The sequence below is a fragment of the Miniopterus schreibersii genome (assembly GCF_964146895.1).
Source record: "Miniopterus schreibersii genome assembly, chromosome: 2".
NCBI classification, from domain to species: domain Eukaryota; kingdom Metazoa; phylum Chordata; class Mammalia; order Chiroptera; family Miniopteridae; genus Miniopterus; species Miniopterus schreibersii.
In genome coordinates this window covers 140,042,856-140,060,284 of record NC_138102.1, presented here as the reverse complement: position 1 = coordinate 140,060,284, position 17,429 = coordinate 140,042,856, and the positions used below count along the sequence as shown (strand labels likewise).

Sequence of the window (17,429 nt, the reverse complement as noted above, 5' to 3'; positions counted from 1 at the left end):
TGGTGGGTAGAAGTAAATGCTAAAGGGAAGAGACTACAGACAGAAGGCTAGTTCAGAGGTTGCTACAACAGACCAGGTGGGTAGCAATGAGGGCCTGAGCCAGGATAGCTACAGTGGAAACAGCCCATTAGTCATAATTTTAAGCCAGCACTGTAAGTTGCCACTGACCTAATCATTTAAGGTAACAGACCATGGCAGGTGAAAATTATTAAAAAGGAGACGTAATTTGAATAAAGCTTTCCTGACACAGAATGAACAAGTGAGGCCAGACCCATGTTGACTTTAGAATCATCACCACCCTTCAGGCCTTATACTCTCACCAAAGGCACTCAGCCAACTGTGGAAAAGAAATATACACAGGAGACTCAAGAAACATCTTATTAATACAGTATTTATTTGTCTTCCCTCTGTCAAACCCTGAGCCAACCACTTTCCCCAGGCTGCCTGGGGAGGTATAGGAAAAGGAACATACAGGGCAGACAAGACACGGGAGAAAGAACTACAGGAGGTGGAGACAGCTCCTTCACATGGCGAAGAGGATGAGAAAGGCCACCATCAGGCAAAAGAGCCCCATGGCCTCTGAGAGGGCAAAGCCCAGAATGGCGTAGGAGAAGAGCTGTTGCTTCAGAGAAGGGTTCCTGGGAGAAGGGGAAGAAAAAAGACTGAATTTCTAGTCCACACAAAGAACAAACATCAAAGGTGGGCTCAGAGAGAATTCATCCCCTCAAGCTCATCTTAAGTAACAAGTCTCTCAGGGTGACACTATCATGCCCAAATTCTTGCTCCAACACATCAGGACTCTACAGAGACTAAATGAAGGGTGTGGACAATCCAAAATTATATAACACGGCCCAGGCACAAAACGTTATCACCTCTAATGGGTGACCCATACCACTGTCATAACTTAATACCTCTGGGCCTAGATGCTTACCTATCCAGAGCCCAGTCAGGATGGAAAAGGTATCTGGAGTAGGAGGGCCTACCACAGTGTTTTCAAACTTTAAGCAGCAGAACCCCCCAATACGAAACATATGAAGGCCAAAATGCAATGGTAAAATAAGTGGGGGATTGTAAAAGTTTGGTCTCCCCTTCATTCTTTTTTTAAAAAAAATTTTTTTTTAAACTATGTTTTTATTGATTTCAGAGAGAGGAGGGGAGAGGGAGAGAGAAACATCAATGATGAGAGGGTCATTGATCGGCTGCCTCCTGCACACACCCTGCTGGGGATCAAGACCACAACCCAGGTATGTGCCCTGACTGGGAATAGAACCACGACCTCCTGGTTCATAGGTCAAAGCTCAACCACTGAGCCAAGCCTGCCGGGCTCCCCTTCATCCTTCTAAGACCAACTTGAGGGTGTACCTTCAGAACCCTAGGGCTTTAAGACCACAAGTAGAAAAACACTGTTCTAGAGGACAAGGGAGTCAGAGGGAAATACTACCTTCTCTCATTTCAAAATAGTCAAAAGATTTTAGACTTTAAAAAGCTACAAGTGGTCTATAAGGTTTAGCTGATATGAATTAAAATGGGATAAAAAAAATCCCAACTCTGGCCCTAGCCAATCTGGCTCAGTGGTTAGAGCGTTGGCCTGAAGACTGAGGGGTCCCGGGTTCGATTCTGACCAAGTGGCACGTACCTCAGTTGCAGGCTTGGGCACGTGCAGGAGGCAACCAATCTATATGTCTCTCTTGCATTGATGTTTCTCTCTCCCTTCCACTCTCTCTAAAAAGCAATAGAAAAAATATCCTTGGGTGAGGATAAAAAAACCCTCCCAACTCTGAAAGTCAATATATAATTTCTATTTGCCTTACTCTGTCACCTCTGGAAGCCTCCATAGATAAGGCAGAGCAACACCAGCTTTTAACAGAATTTTGGACACAGAAGCAGTTAGGATTCTTGTTTCACACAAATCCTAAAAAATAAACTTATTTTTCCAAAGACATTAAGAGAACTTGAGGGTCTCTAGAGAATTTAGTTTTAACAGTGAGTTGCCCAGAGTTGGTGGAGACCAAGTAGCACCAGATGTCAGGGAGCAGTGGGGCTGACTGTGGAGGCAGTTTTTCCAGGAGTGACAGAGGAGGATTCCCAGGGATAGGGAAAAACAGCAGTGAAACCACCCTACTGACTCTAGAGGGGCCCTAGACCAGAGGTAGCAAACTTTTTCTGTAAAGGGCCAGATAGTAAATATTTTAGGCTTTGCAGGTCACATATGGTCTCTGTTGTCTTTTTCATGACCCTTTAAAAAAATTAAAACCCATTCTCAGCTCAGCTATAAAAATCTGGTTATGGCCCGTCCACTCACCTTAGTTTGCCTACTCCTGCTATAAACCAAAGCTGTTTAATAATGTATATGTGCACTGTCTAGTACAGTAGCCACTAGTCACACGTGGCTACTGAGTACTTGAAATACAGCCAAGTGTGACTGAGAAACCAAAAACTTAAACTTGGTGTACTTTTAATTAATTAAATTTAAATTCAAATAGCCATATGTGGCTAGTGGCTACTGTATAGGATAGTGTAGCTCTAGATCCCCAAATATTTCTGTCCAAACCCTTGGAAAGTGTTATCAGAGAGCCAATGGAGGGCCCATCTTACCTGGCATAACCAATGATGAGGCTCCCAAACACAGTCCCAATTCCAGCCCCAGAGCCTGCCACCCCTACTGTGGCAGCCCCAGCCCCAATGAACTTGGCTGCTGTGTCGATGTCCCTTGAAATGGTGCTGGTATGGAAGCTGCGGCCAGAAATAAGCAACGTTAGGGGACGTGGGGCTGCCAAGCTGCTGAGGCTCTGTAAAGAGGAGGCATATAGGAGGTAAAATTTTTAGGAAACCGTTCTTAGCTTTGTAAACTTCTGTAACATTTAAATGCTCTATGCTGTCAAATCCCATGTTTTTTCCCCCAAACAGAAAATCTTTTTACTTTCTGGAAAACTTCCTAAAATGCTGCCAAGAAGAACTTTTTAATGTAAGAGGTAAACTTCAAATACCTTTAAAATTCAAGTATGCTCTCTTAAGACCAAAACCCTAGCATGTGCTTGGTGCCCCGAAGAGATCATCTTTCTGGGACTAAATGTTCCCAACTGGTCAGTAAATTAGGCCAAGTAATGGCAGTCATCAACAGCACACATGGGCATGTGCTACCAGTGCCAGAGCTGGAACACTAGAGCATATATGTTATCAGCTGTTTCAACTGTTCTGCGTCTCCCCTAAAGCCAATGGCCTTGATCCTTTACTAATTTTCCTGTGATGACTGCCCCTAGCACTCCCCCTACTGGTTCTTCTAGGTAAACCCTTCCCACCCCTCCCAAACCACAAGGCCAATTCCACCTATAAGGTACCTCATCTGTCAGTGTATCTGGTCGTTTCAGCACTACTGTAGACAGTGACCGGCTCAGCTGAGAGGTGCTCCTGACCTAGCAGGAATGACACAAGGGCAAGAAAGTCAAAGGAAGCTGTGGAGAGGAGTTTCAGACCATCCTAAGTTGTTATTCAATGACCCTTTTATTCTCCCAAACTTAAGTCAGAATCTTGGATCATGCTTTTACTTTTAGCAAATTCTAGATTCAAGAACCTCACCATTTGGCCTGGCTAGGCATGGCTCAGTGGTTGAGCATCGACCTAGGATCCAGGAGAGCACAGTTCAATTCCCGGTGAGGGCACATGCCCGGTTTGCGGGCTCGATCCCCAGTCAGGGGTGTGCAGTGGGCAGCCGATCAATGACTCCCTCATCATTGATGTATTGATGTTTCTATCTCTCTCCCTTCCCCTCTCTGAAATCAATAAAGATTAAAAAAAAAAAAGAAAAAAAAAAAGAACCTCACCATTTCTCTCTTGCTTCCTAGGCTTCTCCTTTACTTTAAGGGAAGGAAGTCTACTTTTTGGGGGGCTACCCTCACTGTACCCTTTCACAGGCCTTGGGAATGGGAAAAAATATAAGCCTCAGAAGCATTTGCTTCACTCAATAAGAGATTTATGTTGGTATTGGCTAGCCCATAAGGAAGCCAATGACTGGAGTATCTTTCCCTAAACACATCCTTCAGAACACAGGCACAAAGTTCTACGCTCTAAGTTCTCGACCTCCTGGTAGCCTTTTCTGAATAACCTCAAGCCAGTATCTCCAAGGCAGACAACATGGTGGTTAACAGCCAGGGCTTTAATCAGACAGATCTAGATTCATCTTAGCTCTGTAATCAGCTGTGTGACCTTACAAAAAGTCACTTAACTCTTCCTAGGCCTGTTTTCTCATCTTCAAATGGGAATAATCTATCTCAGGGTTGACTTCAGAGTAAATAACATTGTATATACAAACTGGTAAACTCAGTGCCAGGCCTATTAAGTGTTCAATAAATGGTACCCACCAACAGCATCACTCTTTTTTCACTACAGATGGATGAACCAATTGCTTCCACCATTTAATAATTTGTAATTTCTTCCATGCTGGTGCTTCTGAGTCAAAGATTTTTCCAATGTGTATTTATATGTGTTAGCTTCCCGCCTAAATTTAAGCTCCCAGAGGGGACTCTTAGCTATGGCTCTCCGACACTCAGGACAAAATACTGTACACAGTGAATATTCAATCCAAGTTAGGCAATCTATTTCATGTTTACCTTTTCTGGCTGGGTTCCAGTTTACAGAAAGTTTTAGGGTAGAAATAACCTGATCTTAGTCTAGATCCTCATTTATCCTCTTCTAAGATTGTTGGATAAGAAGAATTAACTGGCCTCCAAAGGATATGGGGCAGGTAAATATTTACTCTCTCCTGTCAGGCTAGCATAGCAGAGGATCTTCCCCCAGCCCAGCTGTGAAGAAGAAGGTGTTGCAAGAGACAAGATGCCCTCCTTAAAAACTCTCCTAGAAAAGGCAGGTACTCACCAAGGAGGGGGTGGCGACAATCTTGGTGCAGGCGTACATTTTCAGGGGATGAGGGGAGCTGGAATTATAGAAGCAGCATTGTGAAGACTGTCCTTGCTCACCAAAGGACATTTTTATTAGCAGAAAGGGGCTCTGGAAAATTTAAATGGCCCAGAGAGCACAGTGACTGACCTCAAGTCTTAGAAGAGATGGAATTAGAATCCTGAAGTCAAGATTTCCTTATAATCAAGCGACTTTCCCCAGTCTGAGCAAGTAGCCACCTGGTCCCAGTTTTAAGACCCATTATTCATTTCCATAGCCTCATGAGTTGGGGCTTTCAGAGGAATTTGCTCAGTGTCCTTTGCCTAAGTTTCCCTCAGTTTCTACTTAAAAGGAACCCTTTTCAAGACCTCACCGGGCCTAAAGTTGCGCTTTAAAGACTCTTGAGAGTTATTTGTAGAAGATAAAGACACTGGAAGGGCCTCCAACAATCTTTTTACTTAATTACCTTTAAGCATCTGATTCCCCATTTCCCACATCAATTAACGGGGTGAGGAAGATCAATGAGGAACTTTGCCATTACACTAATTAGCAATGACTGTTAAAGTACTCATTTTCACCATCACACTAAGGGATACTCAATTTTGTATTCCCAAGATCTAAAACAATGCTGACACCTGTAGGTGCCTAAGTTGGCAGAACTGACCTTATCTGAGAGGTGTGGGTTAAATATCTAACGGCAGGGTTTTTCCAAGTAAAGTGAGAGGCCCACCTGAACTAGTTATCTGGGGTGAGGACGGTGTATTAAGAATGTATGTTCTTGGCCCCACCCAGTTTTGCTCAATGGTTAGAGCGTCGGCCAGCAGACTGAAGGGTACTGGGTTGTATTCCAGCCAAGGACACATACCTCAGTTGCAGGCCTGATCCCCAGCCCCGGTCGAGGTGCATGCAGGAGGCAACCAACCCATATGTTTTTCTCACATCGATGTCGTCCCCCCCCCCCCCCCCCGCCCCACTGTCTCTGAAAAGCAATGGAAAAAAATATCCTCCGATGAGGACTTAAAAAAAAGTATATTCCTGGGTCCCACCTTAGACCCCCTGGTCAAGATCTCTGGGATTAAGGCACAAGAACCCTGTATTTCAAACAAGCTTCCCAAATGATTCTTAGCTACACTAAAAACATTATCTAAAAACCAGCCTTGAAATTATGGTAGTGGTAAAGCCAGGACTTGAACCCTTCTCACTCATTAGTGAATGTTTTCTAATATGCTAAAGGTTAAAATACTCACTGATTACTTAGGCCTATTAAGTGACACTTCCTTAAATGAGCAGGACTCCTGTTTTCCTAGGTTACACTTCTGAATCAATTCAGAATCTTAAGTTATTTTTAAATCAATGGATGTCTTCAACTCTTATCCTGTCCAGCCAGAACTCTGATTTCTGCCCATATTTAACTCTAACCTAACTTTGTGCTGAACTATTCAGGTTTTCTTGGGTCAAAATCCAAAATGTCTTTCAAGCTTTAAAAAACGGAGGACTGGTGTTTCCTAAGGAATTAAACCTCAACATCATCATTTGTAAAATGATCTTAGGAAGATTAAATAACTTATGTAAAGAGCTTAATGTGGTGCTGGCAGTAGTAAGACCACAACCAAGTATGGCAATTAAGGCAGCCTGCAAAAAGTGCAGACTGCTCCACTGGTCAGTCACCTAACCTTGGCAAGTCTGCAGCTGTTAGCCTACAACACCCCAGGCAATGGCACCATCCAGAATCAGAGGTTTCTTCCTCCATGTGGATCAGTAACTAAGTTATTGCACTGCTAACTTAACCATTCCCTTCTTTAAATGTTCTTTTTTCTCTTGAGGGCGGAGTCTAGGGGCTCTCAGTAAACCCTTGAGGAAAGCTGGCAGGTGCAGATTACCCCATGCAGGTCCCATCCTACCCTTCTGGGCCTGCTGCCTCTAACAGAGAACCTCGCTATTAGTCTACCACCCGTGTTTTCCCCCCAACTTCACCGGAGTGAAAGGAAGAGAACGGTACTGGGAGACAACCGAAGATTCCAAAGAAACCGGCTTCCTTTCTGCAACAGCTCTCCCAGATCACAGCCAGAAGGGAGTGCTTTGTTCACTTCTACCACGTTCACGGTTTACTTTTTTAATAGAGGGGTGCTGTCTAGAGGGGTTGGAGGCTTTAAATGATCCCCTATTTCCACTGCTGAGATCCTGAAGTCAGGAGGTTTCAGGATAAGGAAGACACGGAGTCAGGATAAGAGGAGAAGGCAGAGGTTGGAGGGGAATCTGGGGATTGTGATAACTCTGAAAGCGCAAGAGAGTAAGAAACGAGCGTTTGTAAGGGTTGAGTCAGAACAGGTGAAATGAGCACTCTGACACTTGACTTTCGCCAGCTCCCAGGCGCCCTCCCCCAACGAGTCATCCAAAATGGCGCCAGGCCCGCGCGGTTGGAGGTCAACGGCAAGGGAAAGGAGCGGACCTTAAGTTGCGGAGACACCAGGGGCAAGGAAGGGCGTGAGGACCGGAGTGGGAGCATGCAAGGTAAGGGCCTCAGTGCATCCGCGCGAGGGAGGGTATCCCGCGCGCGTGCGCGGCGCTAACGGGCGCGAGGGCCCAAGCCTTACCTGCTACCAGGGCAGACAGAAGACAGAGAGGGGCGGGGGTGGGGGTGGGGGGGGGAGGAATAGCGAAAGGAAGGCTAGGCGCAAGCGCGGCCAAGACCAACGAGTCGCTCCGCCAAGGATAGAGTGGTTGCAATGTTGAGGCGGCCCGGGCTCCACAGCGCCGCCTGCCACCTCTGTGGCGGCATCCGGCCAGCCGCTCCACCTGGCGTTGGAGAGGAGAAACTGCAGGCGGAGCCGACTGCAAAAATGAAGACGACTCCGCAGTGTAAGCCGACCCATGAAGTGGTCTACAGTATGGTCTGCACAGCATTTGGGATCTCGGACTCGCGTCCCCTTCCCGAGCACGCGCAGTCACATTGAAAAAAGAAATCACCCAGAAACTCAATGTTAAATAGCATACAATCGGGGTGGGGTTTAGTGCCCAAAATGTAGCGGGAGAAGAATGAGGACATGGGATTCTTGCGTTCTGTTGCCCCTGGAACCCTGGCCTTATGGGTGGGAAACCTGTTCAATGGGGAAATAATCGGCAAAATACCCCAGCTGCCACTGGTGGCTTTGCCTTTATTTCCCTCTCTCTTTCTTAATTCCAGTGATCAGCCATGAGGAAGCGAGCATCAGCGAACCAGAAGATAGGGGCTAAAGATGACTGGGACTCAAGCACCCTGACCCTAAGTCTTGAGACAGTCAAGGGCTAAGGGGTACCAGCGACCTGCAGTGCGGTTGCGAAGTCACCCCAGGCATGCCCCTGCCTCTGCCCAGGCTTCACCTACTCTAGCTGAGATAAGCAGACCGGTCCCCCAATGAGGTGCTCCCAAGAAAACCCCTCATCTTTTCCCTGTCCTGTCCTTTCCCCATGAGGAAGTGCGGGACTTCCCGCCCCCAGTGCCTCTTCTAGGCCTGTCTCCCAGACAGGGTCTGAGCAGCCCCTTTGGAAGAGGAGGGTGCCAGGGCCTACCCAGTCCCCTCAGGTCCAAACCCCTGCCGTCCAGGCACAGTGCTTGCGCGCAGCGTGAGAAAGACGAGGAAAGCTCACCAAACCCCCATAAAAAAATAAAAAATAAAAAGAAAGCCGCGGCTGTAAATAAAGCCAAATCCGCCGGCCTCTGAGGGGCCGTTTGTCCTCCCCTCCTTGGCCTCGTCCTTCCCGCCGCCCCCTCCCGGTTCCCGGGCCCCGCGGCGCCCCGGCCCCGAGCTCCTCCATTTAATCGGATTTGGGAGAAGGGGAGGATAAATCACGGCAGCAGCTTTACGGTCCCGGAGGAGAGGCGAGCCGCAGCCAGGCACACCCCGGCCGGCGATAAAAACCGCCGCTGAAAGCCCACGGAGCAATTTCCCGGGACCCCGAGCGACGCCATTACAGGAATGTAATTTTGCCCGGATGAGGCCCCGAGTTTAATTATCCTCGCGGAGGAATTTCAATGCGGCCAATCCATCTTGCAGGCGGGCGGCAGAGGGATTTATATGGGCCCGTTATTTCACACCGATCCTCCATCTGCATTTTTATGGCCCTGAGCTCCTAAAAGGGAGGGGAAGGAGTGGGGAGAAATCCGAGACGCGGGCGAAAGGAGAAGGGGGGGAACTTCCCACCCTTCCTAAATCCACGATTTCAGCTCGACGGGGATTCTCACTAGTTCCCCGGAAAGTCCCAAATCTCCCTCCAGCGACAGTGGTTGTCTTGGGGAAGGAGGGTTAGTGAGAAATGAAGCCGGGAGCCTTGCGAATCAATCAACAGGTATTTACCAAGTTCCAAGCAGCGCCGGGAACCGTGTCAGATGCTGCGAGGAGCAAGGGAAGGCCGACTAGCGAGGACGTCCCCTGAGTCCCGGTCACCCCGCTCCGCCCGTGCGGAACCCCTTTCAGCTCTCAGCTTCAGTTCCTTCCAGGCAAAAAGTTTACAGTTCTTAGGGCCGCTACCGCCAGACGGTTTTTGCAGCTGTTGCAACAATATAGACCCCTCTCAGGTATCACTAACAATCCCAAAGGTTTGGAGAAAGGGCTCTGAGGAGCTAAAGCTGGCTCCTCTCAGAAGTTGTTACAGCTTTGCCGTGTTTAATTCGCCCTGACTCCCAATCACTGGGCTCCGGATTCAGACAAACCTGGTTTCCTAAATCGCGGTGTGACCTTGGGGAAGCTGTTTAACCCCTCTAGATGGATTGCCTCCTATGTAAATTGGGAATAATAATAGGGCTTACCCCACAGCGAACATTGGGATAATAAACGTGAAGCTTTTAACAGGGTGCTTGGAACTAGGAGTTTAACAAATGCTAGTAATAGTAACGTTATTATTAGCATTGCAATTCAATTCTGCACCGCTCCTCAGAGACGTTACTACAAGGTCCTTTCAATCATGGATGAAAATGCTCAACTATCGCTTAAATAAACTTTTTCACCTACATGAATCATTCAAAACAAGTTGTTTGACATGGTTGGTGATTGGAGATCTGTGGGGAGGGCTTAGAATCCTGGGGGTTATTATTACTAGGTCTGAAGCCAGAAATTAAATCAGTTAGGGAACATTGAGACTACAAAAAGTGGACAGAGGTACGTGAGAGGGGTGAATTTGAAGACAAAAAGAAGATGATCCAAGAGAACATTAGCAAAAGGCTAGGGATCTTCTTTACTAACGGCCTGGGAAAGGGTCCTGCCTTCACTTCAATGAGGGGAAAAACTATCCAGGAAGGAAAGGGTGTGGAACCAGAACTATCCTTTCCAATCAATTCCTGTCTTTTTCTGCCAGACCATGTAACAAGGTTGGCCTGATTGGCCAGCTTTTCTAATGACTGTTAGTGGCAGATTCTGACTGGTTAGCATCTCCCTGCTCAGTGGTGACGAAGAAATGAGATTGATCTTTTCTTTCTTAGGATTGGTTAACAATCCAAATTGGGGGGGGGGCAGGGACTCATTTTAATTGATTGGATAGGATAGGAAAGAGGTCCAGCACCTCTCATACAGAAATTCTGTGTTCTTTTCCACAAAGGTCACCAAGAAAGAGTCTTGATTGGTTTATGCATGTTGCTTTTAGAAAGACAGTAGTTTAGTGAAGAGGAATCAGGAGAGTCATGCAGGCATGCTAAAGCTCAATTCGAAACCCCAAACAGAGGGAGGGATTCACAGAGAGAAACATAGGAGGGATAAAAAGAGAGAGATTAGGACACAGTAAAATGCAAAGAAAAAAAATGCCAGAGAGAAGAGGAAGGGTTTGAATAATTTGTTTTTCATTCCTGACGGTTTAAGATGAGGCTACTTTATGATGCATTTTGCTAGATGCCCATGTTGCCAGCACATGGCATGGAAAGAATAGCTCACTTGGAGGCAGGAGACTGGGAGTCTTGTCCCAGACTTGCTACTAACTACCCGCGTAACTGCAAGTTTCTTCATCTGTCAAAGCTCCAGTTTCCTCACTTGGAAAAATCAGAGAGAAGCAGGTGATCTCTAAGTTTCCATCCAGAGTTAACCTTCTAGGATTCCCTTTCTCTGCTAAACAAGGTGAAGTGGTACCTTTGCACTGCCGATAAGGACTATTCTTAGGTCTTAAACTCCTCTGTTTGTGATTGTTAATTTCAAGCTCTTGGGGCTGGTAGGCACCGACTGATGGATTTTACACTTTCTCTTGCTAAATCAGTTCCCCAGGGCAGCAGGATTGTGAGCCATGAGTAAACCACCCTACTCTGGGAGAAATAAAACAGTAAATGAAGGAAGGAAAAGGGTCATTAGTATCCAGACTTCTGAGGGAAGGGTTAGTGGGAGAGTTGGTGGCAAAAAGATGACCAAACAAATTTTTTTGCTGGGGAAGAACCTAAGTTCTTCTGAATTTGTATGATGAATTTGTACAGGTCCTACATATTTATCTAGAAGCCATGATTAAGTATCTATGTGAACAGATTTGGTCCCTGCCATTTGGTGGCTCCAAAGCCAAGGAACACACACAGACAAAACAGAAAATAAAAGTCATTGTGATATATTGTGAAGAACTAAGGACAGCAAACTAGCAATCTGAATCTAGATTTAGGAAACCTACTAATTAGTTACGTGACTTTGAGAAAATCACTTCCCCTCTATAGAATTTAGTTTCACACCTGCAAAATGTAGGAAAACTCTAGATGACTGTTAAGTTCTTTCAGTTTTATTTTAAAATCCTCACCTGAGGCTATTTTTTCCATTGCTTATCAGAGAAAGTAGAAGGGAGAGAGAGGAGAGAGAGAAACATCGATGTGAGAGAGACACAGTGACTGGTTGCAAGTCTGCAACCGAGGTACGTGTCCTTGGCCAGAATCAAAACCAGGGCCCTTCAGTTCTCGGGCCATTGCTCTAACCACTGAGCCAAACTGGCTAGGACTCTCTTTCAGTTTTAAATATAAATAGAATAGATTTGTCCTTCCTGGTTTGCCATTGTCTCCTGTGACTTCAAGTAATCAACCAATATTTATTGAGCATCTACTATGTGCAAGGTATTGTGCTACATATTGTGAGTGGGAATAAAAGGGAAGGCATAATCCCTTCATAAATTTATAATCAGTAAGAAAGACATGTACATATATAATATGTGGTAAAATTTAATAAGTTATGTGGGTAATAGGAGTTGAAGAGGCAGTATGACTTCTAGTTAGAATGATCAAGGGGCACCATGAATAAAGTGGGTATTTTTCTTCTTTTACGAAAGTATGAAATACTTGAATCATATAAAAGTTGCAAGTAATGAATATTATTTATTTAACAGGTAGTGAGATCTTATGTTCCAGGCACTGTACTAGGTGCTAGAAATACAGCCTTGAATAAAAACAGGTCAAAAATCCTTGCCTTCCCAGAGCTGACATTTTATATAAATCATAAAGCATAATAATAAAATGGACACCCATTAAACTACCCCTAATTCAAGAAAAGAAAAGAAATTACCAGTACCACTGAGGGGCCCACATACTGAAAAACCATTTCAAGGTTTTTCTTGATATTTTTGCCATATGTTGTTTATTTGGGGCGGCACTCTTTAAAAAAAAACCACATTCTGAGAGTGGTATAATACTGTTTTTAGACTTCTTTGCTTGTTCTTTTTATTTAACATTATGTTTCTAAAATTCATTCATGTTGATGTAGGTGGCTGTAGTTTATTCATTTTCATTGATATATAATAGTCCACCAATTTGTTGACTAATTCCCCTGTTGGTGAGTAGTTAGGTTTGCTTCTAGCTTTTTTCCATTACAAACAATGCTTCTCAGAACATTTCTGTACGTGTCTCCTGGTGTACGTGGACAATAATTTCTTCAGGATATATATAAAAGGGAGTTGCTGGATTGTAGGATATTAATATCTTCAACTTTTCTAGATGTCAAATTGTTTTCCAATATTTATGCCCATCAAAGTATATAAGAGTTTCAGTTGGTACTCTATCCTTACCAACTTTGGTATTTAATCAATCTGTTGAATATAAAATGGTATTTCATGGTGGTTTGAATTTATATTTGTCTGATTATTAATGAGGTTGAGCATCTTTTCATATATTTATTGGCCAATCATGTTTCCTCTTCTGTGAAATGCCTGTTCATGTATGTCTTTTTGTCTTTTGCCCATTTTCCTATTGGGTTATTTGCCATATATATATATATATATATATATATATATATATATATATATATATATATATAATCTCCTAATACTGATCTTTTGTTAGTGGCAGCTATTAAAGGATGGATGATTTCAGTTCCAGCTCAGAGTCCTCATTTAGTTGGATTAATTAATTCTTAATCCATTCATTAAATATTTATTGATGTCTAGCCAGATATCATGCTAGACACTGAAAATATAATCCCACATTTAGTTACCTCTTACCACTTCTAAAATCTAGCTGGGTCCAAGCCACTGACATCTCTTGCTGGACTGCTAGAATAACCTTTTAGCTGGCCTCCCCGATTCCAATCTTGTTTTGTCACAGTCTGCTTTCCACACAGTAAATAGCTAAAGTGACCTTTTAAAAATATAGGTCATATAATGCAACTTAAAACCTCCCAATAGTTTTCCAGTGCTCACAGAAAAATTTTGAGGGTTCAGCTGCACTAGACTCCTACTGATCCTCAGACACACCAAACTTATTCCCACTTAGGCCCTTTGCTGTTTCCTCTGCCTGGAACATTCTTCCTCCAAATCATGCTCATTTCTCTCATTTCATTTAGGTCTCATTTCAAATATCACCTCCTTAAAGAGGCCTTTCCTGACCACCCAATCTAAATAGCCATCGCCTTCCCTTCTTTATCTCCTTATCTTCCTTTATTTTTCTTTTTAGCATTTATCATAGTTTTATTTATTTTTATTGCTTTCCCCCCACTAGAAGATAAGCTCCACCAGGGCAGGGACCTGATTCACCACTATATCCTCAGCATTTAGAACAGTACCTGGCACATGCTAGGCTCTCAACAGAAATTTCATGAATGACTAAACAGTGAATAAGAGAGCCCTTGACTTTAAAATGTTTATAGTCTAGCAGGGAATACAGAGAATTAAATGGCAAATCATTTCAGCATGGTACAATAAGAAGGGTACGTATTTGATGCTATGGGAGCACATAAGAAGAACATGAATCCAGTTCTGAAAAGTGGTAGTCAAGGAAGGCTTCCAGGAGGAAGTGACATTTATGAGACAGTTGAAGGACCTGTATAAAGGGAATAGAAGGATGTCCCATAGAGAAGAAGCAGTAAGTACAAAGGCTTTGAAATGAGGGATTACGTGATCTCTTCCACAAAGGGCAAGTAATTCGGTGTTGCCAGAATAAACAGTTGTGGATGTGGCAGGGTGCAGAGGTGAGACTGGTTGGTATTTGGATTTTATCCAGAAAGCAGCAAGGAATTATTTCAACAGAAGAATGAGAAGCTCAGATTTGCATTTTAGAAAGATCAGTCTAGGTCTAGTGCGGAGAATGGCTGTGGAGGCGGGCAGGATTGGGGTACGGAGTGCAATTGGAGGCTGTTGTCATAATCCAGGTGGGAGATGGTGGTGGCCTGAGCTCTGAGGTGGGGATGGAGAGAAGTAGGCGGAGCTCAAGAGGTTTAGAAAGAAGTGATCAGGCCTCAGTGATCGATTGTTGGGGATGGAAGAGGAGGGCGAGGTAAAGAGGGTGATCAGTGTTCTGGCCTGGGTCACTGAATGGTGCCATTTGCCGACTGGCTTCCAAACCTAGTCCTTTTGCACCTCCCTGTGAACCACCCTGATGAGATGGCTCCACAACATAGGCTGACCGTCCTCTAAATTTGGTCCTGTACTCTATGAGCCTGCATGAATCTAACATTTTTTCTGGGCTCTACTCCCTCCATTTTCTTCCTGCTAAATGAAACTGAAACTGTCATAGATCCCTTGGTTGCGTCTTTACTTTTCTACCCCCTCTAAGTCAGAAGGCCCTGCCTTATGTATTAGATTGGGAGCTTATACAAGGACAAGGATTTTCCCCAGTATCATTCCACAGAGGTTATGGCTCCGGCCAGCCACTGATGAGTGCTATATGCACCCTGAAGACTCCTAGACATAACAGAAGTATAGCAGAGACAGTAAAATGACTACAGGCATGCACTGTAAGTTAGTTACATCCTCTTTAGTCTGGGAATAGCAGGAGAAGTCTTGGCAGCTCTGAAAGGGCAGGAGAGAGGAAATCAGCACCTCCTGCAATAAGCTGAAAAGTTTCAGGTGAAAGGTAGATTTGGGAAGCTGTGAGAATGAAAAGGGGTGAATTGCCTAATGGGCAAGTTTGAGGATTTCTAGGCAGAAAGGACAGAGGCAAGGAGGCAAAGAGTCAGCATGTTATAGTGAGATGAGCTGACCCACTCCTAATATTTGTGGAACCTAGGGCAAGATAAAATAATATAAGCCTATATACCAAATACCTAAATATGTAAGAGTTATAAACCAAAGCTAACAAACTTAAATAAAACATGTTCTACCCTTCTATTTTGACAAATATATCAATATCAACTGGGAGGTTTATATTTAAAATTCTGGGGTTCCTCTAGCCCCTAGTCTGAACTTCAGGTTTTCTTTCCATTTCTGTCCCACTACCTGAGGGGCCTAACACAAAAGTGCGTGCTCAGTGCAGCCACATATCTAAACTCCATCCACAGTCAGGCCAACAGGGCTAGCGGTGTGCCCTCCAGCAGCTCCTCTGTGTTCTCAGGAGATGAGGTCCAATGAAGAGGCCCTGGAAGTGGGCTTTAGGGCTGTTTGGCAGGGGATTCTGGCAACTAGGAGAAGGGAAGCATGAAGTCTGGGTAGGCACATCTCTTTGGCCTTAAGTTATCCTCACTCTGGAGGAGGAGAAGGCCGTCTAAAATAGGCATCCAGGGTAGAAGAGGTCCCTCATGCCAGGTCTAAGGGCATGGACTCTGAAATCATATAGACTGGGTTTGAATTCCTATTATGATATTTATCAACTCTTATTTGAACCTGAGCAAACTCTCTGAGCCCGTTTTCTTTTCTTTTTTAAAAAATATATCTTTATTGATTTCAGAGAGAGGAAAAGAGAGGGAGGGAGAGAGATAGAAACATCAATGATGAGTCATTGATTGGCTGCCTCCTGCAGGCCCCCCACCTGGGAATGGAGGCCACAACCCGGGCATGTGCCCTGACCGGGAATCGAACCCCAATCGCCTGGACCCTAGGTCAACGCTCAACCGCTGAGCCACATCCGGCTGGGCTGAGGCCGTTTTCTGACTTGTGAAATCTACCTGGCAGGGTTATTGTGAGAATTAAATAAGCCAATATGTGCAGAGCACTTGGTATTTAATAGCCACCGCTCATTCACATTGTTTTCTTTCCACTCATTACTATGCTTCTCTTAGAGTAACCATAGAGGTTGGGGAAAAAATATAAAGTCTTTTTCAGGCAAGGCTGTCTGGGAGGAGTCTGTCTGGGAAAAAGGAGTTTATAAGGGAGACAGTAATAATCTAGGTAGTAATAATTCTAGCTCAGGCTATGACCATGTGGGAGAAAGAGGAAGAGTAAGTTGTCTTGGATGCAGATAAATGAGAAATGACAATAGCATAATTGCTTTTACAATCTGTTTGTTTTGCTGACAGTAGCAGCTGGGTACTGTTTTGGTTCATGGTTTTCAGGTTAAGATAGGGGAAGAAGGTGTGAATAATCTAAAATAATAGAAAATACAAACATCATTTCTTGATGGCCAGGAACACTGTCAGAGAAACACATGGTTGCAAACATGGATTCTGTTTTTCAAACACAGACTGATTCAAACACAGAGACAGCATGTATAGATTCTTACCACATGCTATCACTCTTGCTGATCCTGCAACTGGAATACTCTCTTCCTCCTCTGTCATTTGAAATTCTACTCTTTATTTCAGGTCCACTCCTGCTATGTTAAGCATTTCTGTCCACCCCCCACCCCCTCACTTCTCTTGAGCTCTTCCAAGTCTTTATTACCTAGAACTTATTCACAACCTTACTATGATTACTGTCTTTATTGTTCTCTAACTCTTTCATGTGTGCATGTCTTCTCTCTCCAAATAGAATTTAAGCTTATTAAGGGAGAGCTATGTTTCTATTTATCTTCTATTTCTCATGGGGTCTGTGTATTTATTCAGTATACATTTATTGAGTTACCATGTGCCTGAATTGTGTTAGGTGCTGGGGATTCAAAGATGCACAATATACCTATATATCTATATCTATATCTATATCTATATCTCCTCTTTACTAGAGAAGCTAATAATGTTATGGACTTGTGGTTTGATAACTGCCTATAAAAGTGTTCCACACTTAATGGGCCCTCAATATATGTTTGATGGATTGATGTCCATACTGCTTTTCAACTAGGCATTCAATGAATGAATGAATGAATGAATGAATGAAGTGACTGAATAATGAGCCCCTGGTACAACTGTGCCAGGTGTACCCCTCCTATATGAACCTAGTTCTTTCCAACTTTAAGGTGTGAGACTGGTTTGAGG

The 17,429-nt window shown here is 44.2% G+C and overlaps 1 protein-coding gene across 2 annotated transcripts; it reads right to left on the bottom strand.

The window, feature by feature from the left end:
* Positions 1-375: 375 nt before the first annotated feature.
* Positions 376-9,448, bottom strand: ATP5MC2 (ATP synthase membrane subunit c locus 2). Of its 2 annotated transcripts, none has more exons than XM_081129920.1 (5): positions 9,228-9,448; positions 4,873-4,930; positions 3,339-3,413; positions 2,596-2,789; positions 376-638 (listed from the first exon to the last, which is right to left on the bottom strand). In XM_081129920.1, exons 2-5 carry the CDS (start codon positions 4,909-4,911, stop codon positions 524-526), a joined length of 423 nt encoding a protein of 140 aa, XP_080986046.1. In that variant the 5' UTR covers positions 4,912-4,930; positions 9,228-9,448; the 3' UTR covers positions 376-523. The 2 variants fall into 2 exon arrangements, with proteins under 2 accessions (XP_080986046.1, XP_080986045.1); XM_081129919.1 differs by lacking the exon at positions 9,228-9,448 and adding an exon at positions 7,488-7,539.
* Positions 9,449-17,429: the final 7,981 nt, after the last annotated feature.

Bases quoted from the DNA above. Each gene is read 5' to 3' on its own strand.
- ATP5MC2 (XM_081129920.1), bottom strand. From the start codon at position 4,911: ATGTACGCCTGCACCAAGATTGTCGCCACCCCCTCCTTG. The intron at 3,414-4,872 runs GTGAGTACCTGC...CATTCCTGCTAG, and splicing joins TTGTCGCCACCCCCTCCTTG to GTCAGGAGCACCTCTCAGCT. The intron at 2,790-3,338 runs GTACCTTATAGG...TCCTCTTTACAG, and splicing joins CAGATACACTGACAGATGAG to AGCCTCAGCAGCTTGGCAGC.